Source organism: Coregonus clupeaformis, chromosome 17, assembly GCF_020615455.1.
Source record: "Coregonus clupeaformis isolate EN_2021a chromosome 17, ASM2061545v1, whole genome shotgun sequence".
Taxonomy (NCBI): Eukaryota; Metazoa; Chordata; class Actinopteri; order Salmoniformes; family Salmonidae; genus Coregonus; species Coregonus clupeaformis.
Genome location: NC_059208.1, coordinates 54,027,476 through 54,041,705, shown reverse-complemented (window position 1 = coordinate 54,041,705; position 14,230 = coordinate 54,027,476). Strand labels below are relative to the sequence as shown.

Sequence of the window (14,230 nt, the reverse complement as noted above, 5' to 3'; positions counted from 1 at the left end):
TAGCTCGGTAGAGCTCTGTTGTGTCGCCGGGATATTTCACGCGTGTGCCTTGTTGTTTTCCATTGTGCCGTATTTCCGCACTGGAGTGTTTTACGCATTGCTGTGTTACGGAATAAAGCAGTTATTCTGTGATTTACCCTCCCACGCATCACAGCGATAACATCTGCTAATGTGTTTAAGTGTGGTGGTGGTGGTGGTGGGGTGGGGTGTGGGGGGGTATGCCTAATATATTGTGATATTTTACAAAACATTTGCTTTTACAGCTTCACCTGTTAACAACATTGAAATACCACAACGAAATATCCATACATTCCACAGCCTAACACAACCCAATGCAATATTAAGCGCATTATTAACTTGTTATTTGAATGAATCCCAAACAAGAACGCTCACATATACAAAGCGGATGTTTTATTTAAATGGTGCAACATGAAGCAATCACCACTGGTGGCATTTATTCATGTAAATATAACGCCCATTACATCCATATCATCATTGTAAATGAAGTTACCATATCACAAGTGGGCATTTCAAATACATTTGTGGCCTTTACGTTCATCCTTGGAGCTTAGAAAATGTGCTAAAATACCAAATGTTTCAGTACTGTTCATTGGCTAAAGGGTATTTGCAATACAGAGCTATCATATGTGCATTTCTGCAATCGTAGGAAATCTATGGCAGACCCCCCCATGTAGGTGGCTGTAAAAAAGCATAATTTTATTATTTTCTATTACATAGACAAAGGTATTCCTGTCCTGTGTTTTAAATGACAAATGACCAATGAACCTCTTAAACCAAACAAAAACATACTGTGATCGCTTCAAGTGTATACACTGTAGACTACAACGACGATAGTCTACTTATTAGGAGGGCAGTTGACGTTGAACTGACCGATACCAAGGAAGCTTGACAATCCCTATTTCTCAAGAGTTATAATATGAAGTCTTTAATGTATCCATCAATGGCATGAAACATCTGACAGGACAGAGATGAGTAAAAACAACTCTGCAGCTACATGGAGATGGGAGCTCAGACAAAAATCCTTTCATGTGGTTTTTATTTTATCATGTAATAGATTAAACCATGTGTGCCCTGACACTGAAAAACATGTAGGATATCAAACATACTGTATCGTAGCAAACATGAAGTTTGATTCACGCAGTCATTAATTATGTAATATTAAAATAGTAACACAATCATGTTATAGCATTAACATCATCCACTGAAACAGTTGATGCAGTCTAATCATGAATGTGCAAAGTGTGTCCGAATGATTTCTGATTCGATTTCTAATAAGATCCTGAGTGTATTTGTGTGTTAGCAGCACTAGATATATCGGAGTGAAAAGTTATGGTCTACATGTATTACTGTGCAGTAAGAAGTTTTACAAACAAACAAACTCTATTTACCTTGACTAGCCTTCAGCCAATCCCGTGGAGGGAGCAACTCTGAAAGCACTCTAGCTAGTCATATTGAATCAACGTGAGCATAATAAGTAAGGTGAGCATCACTGTTAAAACAACCATTCTTAACACAGAACAGCGGTGTGTTTCAACATGAACCACTGTACGTTTCTATGTAACCCATTGAGACCCAGTCCAAATGAAGCAGGTACAATGTTCAACCTCCTCTGAATCCGACAGATCCACCTGCCTTTTCTCTCTACAACATCTCCCAACTAAGAACATTTCACTGACCCACACCTACACTAACCGTACTACTATCCTGCTACCAGTGTCAGTGTGCTGGATATGTAAGTCAAACCAGCTATTCACCACTACTGACAGTATTTGTGCAGTATCTAGGTCTATACCAGTCCATTACCCGATCCATTCTACATGCCTCACATTGTCAAACCTTTCCTCCCTTGGATTTTACCTAGTCTTTTTTCTAGATTTTACCAGAGATTTACATTTCAATCCCCACATGTTGTTAAAGTCCAATAAAATTAAGACAAAATAGAAAATAAGACATCAACTGTCAATAACTTTAAAATTAAGTTAGGAAATACAGAATCATGCTTTTATGCCAAATGTAATTGTGCTGAATAGTGCGTACATCGACCTCATTCAACATATAATCACTTTACTATGCCCTGTGCATCAGGTCATACATAGAGTCTTGAATGGAGTCCATCAGATTTCATCACAGTTTATGACACTGAAGTACGGATGCCATAAGAGGAACTCAAAGTCACACATTTTCAGTCTTTCCTGTTCGCACTATTCAAAGTCTTATAAAATGAAGCCCATCAGAAATCCTGCTCTGGCCTGCAGTAACACAGGACAACCTGTAGGTGGCAGTGATATCAAAACACAAGTGTTTGTTTGGACCAGAAGTAACGCTAGGCAGTGTGAGGTCCTCCTGCATTGGATGAAAATGTGTGTGTGTGTGTCCTCTCTCTCGGTTGTTGTGAAGGTGAGCTCCAGGTGAGGTCCATGCCGACCTACCCTTGGTGCTTGGTGTTCCCCCACAAGGAGCCTCTTCTTAGGCTAAGGAAGGAGAGACAAGAGGCAACAGCTCCTGGACATCCAGAGGTTCTCCCCTGGTGGCAGTACATCTCAGCATCAGGGGTCCTTGCATTGTTTATTTTTTTGTTTTTGTTTTTAAGTATTCTAAAAAGCAGCATTCAAATCAGTAAATTGTGGAAGACAGCACTGTTGCCTTTTGGAATCAAATGTCTCTGTTTATTGCTCTCTTTCTCTGTCAGGCCAGTCCAGTCCTGGGCTGGGGGGCTGTCAGGCAGCTCTCTCCTCCAGGGTGGGCTTGTTGCTGCCGATGGGCTGGGCGTACACATTCTTAGTGTCACTATCCACACTCTGGAAGTAGGGGTGGGTCAGAGCAGCAAACGCTGATATCCTTCTGGAGGGATTGAACGCCAGGAATTGCTGTATGGAGAAAGATCAAACAAATATTATTATTATAACATTTTCCTTAACAAAAAGAAAAGTGCGAGTTTAATTCCTTTCGGACAAATCAATTTGCAACAGTATGTACTGTATTTTGAGTGTGTCTGATACTCACCAGTAAAAGGGATTTCCCCATCTCGTCCATGTCAGGGACAAGTTCTCCGATTGGCTGAGGGGGTCGTGGGGAGAAGGCGCTCTGTGGTAGGGCTACTTCCTGGGGCCAGTCCTCCACCGAGGGAACCCCGACCACACTGAAGGATCATCATTATCATCATCACTATTTTTGTTGTCATCATTACCGTCATCATCATAATCACAATCCTCTTTATTTGTCAATTGATTGTTAACTGTAAATATGACGTAGAACATGGTACTTACTCTAAAATCTTGCCCAGCTGATCAACATCTGAGCTTCCTCGAAACAAAGGCCTGAGAGAGGAAGAGCACATGTCAATATAACTGAAGTTTAAGTAACAAACTGTGTTCAATGAATCAGATAAATTAGTTTAAAAAAAAGAAATCCCCAGGTCAAATTCATACATTCTAATTTGTCCTTCATAAATCCATGGGAGCTGTGGTAGTGATGCAGGTAGCCTTTATGCTGTCTCCATCTCCTCAACACAAATATGACCCATTCCTACTGAGCTGGACAGGCAGACATCATCCATAACGGACATACCCATTCCAACCCTCACTCTGTTCTACTGTAAAGAATTGGCTTTCCTGGCTGTTGAGACCAAGTTCAAGTTTTTTTGTCACATGCACAAGTACAGTGAAATGCTTAACTTGTATACTCTATCCAACAGTGCAGTAATCAATATCAAAATAATAACCAATAAAACATGATATATAATAAAGAAAACACGATAAATAATAAATAAGAGAGGAAGTTATATACAGGGTCAGTGCAATACCAAATGTACAATGTGCAGGGATACTGGAGTAGTTTGGGCGGCGCACAATTGGCCCAGCGTTGTCCAGGGTAGGGGAGGAAATGGCCGGCAGGGATGTAGCTCAGTTGATAGAGCATGGCGTTTGCAACGCCAGGGTTGTGGGTTCGTTTCCCACGTGGGGCCAGTATAAAAAATAAAAAAAAATAATAATAATAATTGTATTCACTAACTGTAAGTCGCTCTGGATAAGAGCGTCTGCTAAATGACTAAAATGTAAATGTAGTTTGAGGTAATAATAACAATAGTAAACAGTATGGCATCAGTATAAGTGGTGGGTGGGTGTGTGTAAGTGTGAGGGTGTGTGTAAGTGTGAGGGTGTGTGTAAGTGTAGGCGTGATATACGGATATACATGTAAACTGGGCTGGTAAGTGACTGGTAGCAGGAATATATAAATACTTATGGTTATATACTAGTGGTAAATTATACATGTAAACAGGAGTAATAGTGACCAGTAGCAGGATAAATAGATTATAATGGAGCAGACAAGAGTGTACCGAGGACTGTTTCAGCAGCACATGGGAGGAAGGCACGATCATGGCCCAGCAGAGGACTGTTTCAGCAGCACATGGGAGGAAGGCATGATCATGGCCCAGCAGAGGACTGTTTCAGCAGCACATGGGAGGAAGGCATGATCATGGCCCAGCAGAGGACTGTTTCAGCAGCACATGGGAGGAAGGCATGATCATGGCCCAGCAGAGGACTGTTTCAGCAGCACATGGGAGGAAGGCATGATCATGGCCCAGCAGAGGACTGTTTCAGCAGCACATGGGAGGAAGGCATGATCATGGCCCAGCAGAGGACTGTTTCAGCAGCACATGGGAGGAAGGCATGATCATGGCCCAGCAGAGGACTGTTTCAGCAGCACATGGGAGGAAGGCATGATCATGGCCCAGCAGAGGACTGTTTCAGCAGCACATGGGAGGAAGGCATGATCATGGCCCAGCAGAGGACTGTTTCAGCAGCACATGGGAGGAAGGCATGATCATGGCCCAGCAGAGGACTGTTTCAGCAGCACATGGGAGGAAGGCATGATCATGGCCCAGCAGAGGACTGTTTCAGCAGCACATGGGAGGAAGGCATGATCATGGCCCAGCAGAGGACTGTTTCAGCAGCACATGGGAGGAAGGCATGATCATGGCCCAGCAGAGGACTGTTTCAGCAGCACATGGGAGGAAGGCATGATCATGGCCCAGCAGCGTAAGGAGTCTGCACTGTAAAAACTAAGTACTTGTTTCAACTCATTATTATTAAGTAACTGGTTCCACAGCCTTTTTAAAGTTTACTCAACTCTACCTGAAAAAAATAAATAAACGTTGTCCAAAACTTAGCTCCAACTTAAGAAAACGTAGGCAAAAATTATGTGTTTGCTTAACTTGTCGCATATGTTCATTTAACTATAAATGATTATTTAAGCGTTTAACTTACATACAGTATTTAACAAACGATTACATTGTACATGTTCATTTACAGTGGCTTGCGAAGGGATTCACCCCCCTTGGCATTTTTCCTATTTTTTGCCTTACAACCTGGAATTAAAATGGATGTTTTGGGGGTTTGTATCATTTGATTTACACAACATGCCTACCACTTTGTAGATGCAAAATATTTTTTCTAGCAAAACAAACAAGAAATAAGACCAAAAAACTGAAAACTTGAGCGTGCATAACTATTCACCCCCCAAAAGTCAATACTTTGTAGAGCCACCGTTTGCAGCAATTACAGCTGCAAGTCTCTTGGGGTGTCTCTATAAGCTTGGCACATCTAGCCACTGGGATTTTTGCCCATTCTTCAAGGCAAACTGCTCCAACTCCTTCAAGTTGGATGGGTTCCGCTGGTGTACAGCAATCTTTAAGTCATACCACAGATTCTCAATTGGATTGAGGTCTGGGCTTTGACCAGGCCATTCCAAGACATTTAAATGTTTCCCCTTAAACCACTCAAGTGTTACTTTAGCAGTATGCTTAGGGTCATTGTCCTGCTGGAAGGTGAACCTCCATCCCAGTCTCAAATCTCTGGAAGACTGAAACAGGTTTCCCTCAAGAATTTCCCTGTATTTACCTGTATCATTCCTTCAATTCTGACCAGTTTCCCAGTCCCTGGCGATGAAAAACATCCCGACAGCATGATGCTTCCACCACCATGCTTCACTGTGGGAATAGTGTTCTCGGGGTGATAAGAGGTGTTGGGTTTGCAAAAGACATAGCGTTTTCTATGATGACGTAAATGTAAATGTTTTCCTTGATGGCCAAAAAGCTCAATTTTAGTCTCATATGACCAGAGTACCTTCTTCCATATGTTTGGGGAATCTCCCACCTGCCTTTTGGCGAACACCAAATGTGTTTGCTTATTTTTTTCTTTGAGCAATGGCTTTTTACTGGCCACTCTTCCGTAAAGCCCAGCTCTGTGGAGTGTACAGCTTAAAGTGTTCCTATGGACAGATACTCCAATCTCCGCTGTGGAGCTTTGCAGCTCCTTCAGAGTTATCTTTGGTTTCTTTGTTGCCTCTCTGATTAATGCCCTCCTTGCCTGGTCCGTGAGTTTTGGTGGGCGGCACTCTCTTGGCAGGTTTGTTGTGGTGCCATATTCTTTCAATTTTTTAATAATGGATTTAAATGGTGGGATGTTCAAAGTTTCTGATATTTTTTTATAACCCAACCCTGATCTGTACTTTTCCACAACTTTGTCCCTGACCTGTTTGGAGAGCTCCTTGGTCTTCATGGTGCCGCTTGCTTGGTGGTGCCCCTTGCTTAGTGGTGTTGCAGACTCTGGGGCCTTTCAGAACAAGTGTATATATACTGAGATCATGTGACACTTAGATTGCACACAGGTGGACTTTATTTAACTAATTATTTGACTTCTGAAGGTAATTGGTTGCACCAGATCTTATTTAGGTGCTTCATAGCAAAGGGGGTGAATACATATGCACGCACCAGCTTTCCGTTATTTATTTTGTATAATTTTTTGAAACAAGTTTTTATTTATTTATTTCACTTCACCAATTTGGACTGTTTTGTGTATGTCCATTACATGAAATCCAAATAAAAATCTATTTAAATTACAGGTTGTAATGCAACAAAATAGGAAAAACGCCAAAAGGAGATTAATACTTTTGCACAGAATACAGTAATTATTATTCAACATGTCCTCACTTGGGATTTGAACTCACAACCTCTTGGTTCATGGTATTTTGATCTTCCTGCAATGCCACCATGTCTGTGTCAATTATCAGTTCATCTGACTATTCTCTCATCAATTATTTGATTTACTTAGGTTTTTCTGTATAGTTGTCTAATGTTGATGAGGCATATTACTATTTTAATGTTACTCCTTAATCACTATGATAAATAAAATAGTTTTTGTTGAGTTTACTTTTAACAGAGCTGAGATTTACTTTGAAGTGCAAAGTGTAGCAATACAGGTGAAATCAGTTATTGACACAGACATGGTGGCGTAGTAAGAAGATTGGAATGCTGTGAACCAAGAGGTTGAGAGTTCAAATCCTAGGTGAGGACATGTTAATTATTGTATAAATGAACATGCACAAAGTAATCATGTACAGTGTGTCAAATATGTAAGTTGAAAACATAGCATGTTAAAAGCACTGTGTGTGTGTGTGACTTGTTCTGCAGCCTTTTGTTTAAAGATAAGATGCCCAGATAGTTTCTAGTTGAATAAACATGAGACAATTTGAGCAAATGCATAATTTTAATTTGACTGAATTTTTGCCTACGTTTGCTCAAGTTGGAGCTAAGTTTGGGCCAACATTTGTTTTTACCGTGTGTGAGAAGATGGAGGGAGGAGGTGGAGAGAGGCTGAGGATGAAGGGAAAGAGCAGGCCTGCTGGTGGTTCCTGTGGCTTTGGGCCGTCCTGGCCGGCCGTGGGCGGGCATGCTTCCCCTGGCACCCACACAAATTCCAACAGTCTTCATCAGCACATACAGGCCTGCTCTCAACTCAAACGACCGTTGCTCCCAACCAAGCAACGGGTAGAAAAAAGCCTATTTATCCCTCAGCCTCATGTGTGTCTGCCTTAGCTCTCTGTGGGCCTTGTGGTGTGTGTGTGTGTGTGTGTGTGTGTGTGTGTGTAGTGGTGGGTAGGGGGAGGGCGAGCAGTGCTGTACCATGTGAAAGAACGGTTGAATTATTCTAACAGAGACTAGCTGGGAGAGCAATATAAACCTTCAAAGAGGCAAATAATCTCTCTGTTGTGAGAGAATGTGCTCAGAGGCATTTCACTTCTCACGTGCTATCATGCAATGCCTGACAAAATAACACACAGTACCACTGCAAACGTAGTTCTTTAACAGTAATTACACATTAGCAAGTAATGACTGCATTGCTCCTTGGGATCATTGAGCGAGAGAATGAGTGAGAGAGATGGAGAGAGAAAGAGAGATAGAGAGAGATGGGGAGAGAGAGATGGGGGGAGAGAGATGGGGGGAGAGAGAGAGGGGAGAGAGAGAGCGGGGGAGAGAGGGATAGAGTACGCTGTATGTCAGTGTATTGCAGCATCTTGTGAAATGAGGTAGTGACAGTGTAGTTATTGCTGTACTCTGTAGCTATAGTACTTCACTGAACAGAAAAACTAAGCAGTAACTATGTACTGGCTGCATTTTTCCCTGCTGTAATCTTTGCATTGTTGAACACCCACATTTCCCCTACATGCTAAGACTTTGAAGATTAGACACAGGCAGAAAGACTTGATGGTAGTTTGCACATTTTACAGTGACAGCAATTATTTTGTCACACACTTTGACAGGTTAAGGGTGCTCCATAGCAGGTTATACAAACCTAGCAGCTACAATGGTGGAACTGAACTCTGCCCTATTTCACCAAGTAGATGCCTTCCTGACCAATACACCCCCTCTAACCACACTTACCTCAATGGCTCACTACACTAGTATTCCTGTATACTGTTACTGTAAGGCATCAAGAAATACTTGGTGGGCATGTTGAGAGTCTGAGGTTTGAACCATAAAGATCAGACCAAATCAGTTCTCTGCCTTTAGATGGAAAACATCACCTAAAACAACGTCATCATGCCAAAACAAGTATGACAGATATTTCCAAGAGGTCCATTTTTAAACCAGGAGTGGTTTGTTGGTTTGAATGGATGACTGGCTTCTCACAGGACTGACACACGGGCGCACACACGCACACTTATAAAATGAAGTAAGGACTGTATGAGGATGTTTTAGGATTTCTGCTGCCACCATGACGTATCGGTCAGAATGCAATAAGGAAGTGGAGATGAGGAATACAGCATTATGGGTATTTATTACACACACAGGAATATGGGGAAAGGGTTTGGAAAGAGGTGAATATGGAGGTAAGGAGAAAGGATTGGATGTGGCGGTCTGGAAGATACAAAAGGGAAACATTAGGAACACTTTACATAAAGATGCAGACATGACAAGGTAGTGTCAGGTGACTATGGGAAGAAAATGGCCTTAACATAATTACACAGTTAGGAGACTGCCAGGACTAGACAAGGAGATGTTAGAGGGGTAGGACTGGGCCAACCAATCTGTCCCACATTCCACACAACCTCTGGAATGTGTATGTGCCTGTCTGTGTGTGTGGGAGAGTGATATTATGTGTGTCTGTGAGTGAAATCCGCATGAGGTTATGTCTTTGAGAGGTTTGTCAATGTGCCAGTGCACTATGAGAAAGTAAAGAAGGCTGTGAGTGTCCTCCTGCGTTGACGGCATTAACATAACATGTCCAACCTTTAGATTAGCGGAATGTCAACACCTCTCTCTGTGTCATTCGCAGCTCAGTGACTTTTCCATCTAAACCATGCAGATGCAGTCTTGCATGATATTTGCTTCAAATTCCTGAGACAAATTGTACTTATAGCTTGTCAGTCAGTGTGAAACTGGATTTTTCTTTCTTCAAAAAGCGATGAAAGTATTTGGGGGAAAACCTTTGATGAAGGGAGTGAGTCAACAGTGAGAAACTGGGGACTGGGGACTTCTCTGTCTACTACAGTTGAGTAATGGTAGTGGAGGACAACTGTCAACAGTATGCCATCAAAAAGAACATACAATTTGACATACCAATTAGGATCTGGCTAAAAATACTTGAATCAGTTATATAACCCATTGCCCTTTATGGTTGTGAGGTCTGGGGTCCGCTCACCAACCAAGAATTTACAAAATGGGACAAACACCAAATTTCTTAATATTGTGCAGTTCCTTTGGCTTTGATGAAATCAAATCCAATTTTATTTGCCACATGCGCCGAATACCACAGGTGTAGACATTACCATGAAATGCTTACTTACAGCCCTTAACCAACAATGCATTTATTTCTTAATAAAAAAGTAAAATAAAACAACAACAACAAAAAAGTGTTGAGAAAAAAAGAGCAGAAGTAAAATAAAATAACAGTAGGGAGGCTATATATACAGGGGGGTACCGGTGCAGAGTCAATGTGCGGGGGCACCGGCTAGTTGAGGTAGAGTTAAAGTGACTATGCATACATAATTAACAGAGTAGCATCAGCGTAAAAAGATGGGGTGGGGGTGCAAATAGTCCAGGTAGCCATGATTAGCTGTTCAGGAGTCTTATGGCTTGGGGGTAGAAGCTGTTGAGAAGCCTTTTGGACCTAGACTTGGCTCTCCGGTACTGCTTACCGTGCACTAGCAGAGAGAACAGTCTATGACTAGGGTGGCTGGAGTCTTTGACAATTTGTTGGGCTTTCCTCTGACACCGCCTAGTATATATATATATAAATATATATATATATATATATATATATATATATATATATATATATATATATATATATATATATATATATATAGTGAGTGAAAAAAGTATTTGATCCCCTGCTGATTTTGTACGTTTGCCCACTGACAAAGATCAGTCTATAATTTTAATGGTAGGTTTATTTGAACAGTGAGAGACAGAATAACAACAACAAAATCCAGAAAAACGCATGTCAAAAATGTTATAAATTGATTTGCATTTTAATGAGGGAAATAAGTATTTGATCCCCTCTCAATCAGAAAGATTTCTGGCTCCCAGGTGTCTTTTATACAGGTAACGAGCTGAGATTAGGAGCACACTCTTAAATGGAGTGCTCCTAATCTCAGCTTGTTACCTGTATAAAAGACACCTGTCAACAGAAGCAATCAATCAATCAGATTCCAAACTCTCCACCATGGCCAAGACCAAAGAGCTCTCCAACGATGTCAGGGACAAGATTGTAGACCTACACAAGGCTGGAATGGGCTACAAGACCATCGCCAAGCAGCTCGGTGAGAAGGTGACAACAGTTGGTGCGATTATTCACAAATGGAAGAAACACAAAAGAACTGTCAATCTCCCTCGGCCTGGGGCTCCATGCAAGATTTCACCTCGTGGAGTTGCAATGATCATGAGAACAGTGAGGAATCAGCCCAGAACTACACGGGAGGATCTTGTCAATGATCTCAAGGCAGCTGGGACCATAATCACCAAGAAAACAATTGGTAACACACTACGCCGTGAAGGACTGAAATCCTGCAGCGCCCGCAAGGTCACCGTGCTCAAGAAAGCACATATACAGGACCGTCTGAAGTTTGCCAATGAACATCTGAATGATTCAGAGGAGAACTAGGTGAAAGTGTTGTGGTCAGATGAGACCAAAATCTAGCTCTTTGGCATCAACTCAACTCGCCGTGTTTGGAGGAGGAGGAATGCTGCCTAAGACCCCAAGAGGGGTGTTTTTCTGCTAAGGGGACAGGACAACTTCACCGCATCAAAGGGACGATGGACGTGGCCATGTACCGTCAAATCTTGGGTGAGAACCTCCTTCCCTCAGCCAGGGCACTGAAAATGGGTCGTGGATGGGTATTCCAGCATGACAGTGACCCAAAACACACAGCCAAGGCAACAAAGGAGTGGCTCAAGAAGAAGCACATTAAGGTCCTGGAGTGGCCTAGCCAGTCTCCAGACCTTAATCCCATAGAAAATCTGTGGAGGGAGCTGAAGGTTCGAGTTGCCAAACGTCAGCCTCGAAACCTTAATGACTTGGAGAAGATCTGCAAAGAGGAGTGGAACAAAATTCCTCCTGAGATGTGTGCAAACCTGGTGACCTGGTATCTCTCACTGTTCAAATAAACCTACCATTAAAATTATAGACTGATCATGTCTTTGTCAGTGGGCAAACGTAAAAAATCAGCAGGGGATCAAATACTTTTTTCCCTCACTGTATATATATATATATGGCCCCAGTGATGTACTGGGCCGTACGCACTACCCTCTGTAGCGCCTTATGGTCAGATGCCGAGCAGTTGCCATACCAGGCGGTGATGCAACCGGTCAGGATGCTCTCGATGGTGCAGCTGTATACATTTTTGAGGATCTGGGGACCCATGCTAAATCTTTTCAGTCTCCTGAGGGGGAAAAGGTGTTGTCGTGCCCTCTTCACGATTGTCTTGGTGTGTTTGGACCATGATAGTTTGTTGGTGATGTGGACACCAAGGAACTTGAAACTCTCGACCCGCTCCACTACAGCCCCATCGATGTTATTGGGGGCCTGTTCGGCCCGCCTTTTCCTGTAATCCATGATCAGCTCCTTTGTCTTGGTCACATTGAGGGAGAGGTTGTTGTCCTGGCACCACGCTGCCAGGTCTCTGACCTCCTCCCTATAGGCTGTCTCATCGTTGTCGGGCCTACCACTTTTGTGTCGTCAGCAAACGTAATGATGGTGTTGGAGTCGTGTTTGGCCACACAGTCGTAGGTGAACAGGGAGTAAAGGAGGGGACTAAGCACGCACCCCTGAGGGGCCTCAGTGTTGAGGATCAGCGTGGCAGATATGTTGTTGCCTACCCTTACCACCTGATGGCGGCCCGTCAGGAAGTCCAGGATCCAGTTGCAGAGGGAGGTGTTTAGTCCCAGGCTCCTTAGCTTAATGATGAGCTTTGTGGGCACTATGGTGTTGAACGCTGAGCTGTCCAAAATCAAGTTTTTAAGTATGGAAAAAATCCAAGTTTATCTATATTTAACTATAATTCAATTTTTGGCAGAAGAACTCAGGAGCCCATGAGCTCATGTTCTCTCTCTCTCTGACTCAGTCAGAGGCAGTTCCCAGGTGCCCTTTAATCTGTAACAGTTGGCCTTTAAAACAGCCACCTTAATCACCTGCAGGATAGACAGAGTGAGAGAGAGAGAGAGAGAGCGAGAGAGACTGAGGGGTGCTGTTCATAGACATCAAAGGTCCTACCGTCTACGTCTACCTCCAGGCAGAGTTGGCCAGGAGCCAGGTCCTACCGTCTACCTCCAGGCAGAGTTGGCCAGGAGCCAGGTCCTGAACACACATGCTTTTACAGCTCATTGTGTCACAGGGAGACTCCCACCTAGCCTCTACTGTCTTCACTCAGACACACGCAACGCATGCACCAACACACACACACACACACACACACACACACACACACACACACACACACACACACACACACACACACACACACACATGCACACACGGTAGGTGTGTTAGTGCGCCAGTTGGAGTGTCATTACGGGTTGGTTAGCAGAATAGTGTGAAAAGAGCCATAGGTGTGTTAGTATAGTGGGATGTGGACATCCATAGTTAGAGTAGCATTGTGAGAACACTCATTGATATGTTAGTAAGGTACTGTGAGGAAAGGCCTACGTCCCAAATGTCACCCTATTCCTCCCATAGGGCTCTGGTTAAAAGTAGTGTACTACATATGGAATAGGGTGCCATTTGGGACACATCCAAGGTTAAGCCATGGGTGGGTGTAGTTAAACCTACCAACCTACTGTCAAACCACGATAGACCTTTATGTTTTTGGTGCCAAAAAAGACCTAATGCCAACAGTTAAATGTCATAAAGTAATTACATACAAACCAAGCAGACTATAACCTCACCAGAAATTTCCCAGGTGAAGGTTAAACCTACAACAGTACATTTCTTCCAGGTCATTAAATGGATCATATATCTTTTTATGCTCCCTTCATAACCCTCCTGACCACAACTTGGGGCTCTGAGCCCCCCCCCGATAGCATATGAACAGGTCATAATCCATGGAAAAAATGTTTTCAAATAAAGATTTGCTGTAAAACTGCAAACGTTTCTCTCAGCCTCATGGCAAAATGTGTAGAATAGCATGAGATTAGCTATAAAACTGCACATTTTTATCTCAGCCTCATGGCAAAATGTGAAGAATTGTAGGAAGTCGCAGGGGCCCTGCGAAACTGTGGTATGCCACCGGTGCACGTACGCAAGCACAGAGACAGGATATCGTCATCCCAAGACAGAGATCTGTCCTCTCCTCCATCCCATCTGTCCATCCGTCCGTCCTCAGCGTCCTGCCTGTGACATCAGTGTTATGGGAAAACACAGCCCTTCAC

General features: G+C 43.0%; 1 protein-coding gene across 2 annotated transcripts in view; it reads right to left on the bottom strand.

Moving 5' to 3' along the window:
- Positions 1–394: 394 nt before the first annotated feature.
- Positions 395–14,230, bottom strand: part of LOC121586747 (cyclin-dependent kinase 6) — a 93,984-nt gene continuing 80,148 nt past the window's right edge. For both annotated transcript variants that reach the window (XM_041903697.2, XM_041903696.2), the window contains exons 6-8: positions 3,288–3,338; positions 3,025–3,160; positions 395–2,888 (exon numbers count right to left, since the gene is read on the bottom strand). In XM_041903697.2, the coding sequence (XP_041759631.1) occupies positions 2,739–2,888; positions 3,025–3,160; positions 3,288–3,338 (337 nt within the window). In that variant the 3' untranslated portion in view covers positions 395–2,738. The remainder of the gene's footprint in view (positions 2,889–3,024; positions 3,161–3,287; positions 3,339–14,230) is intronic.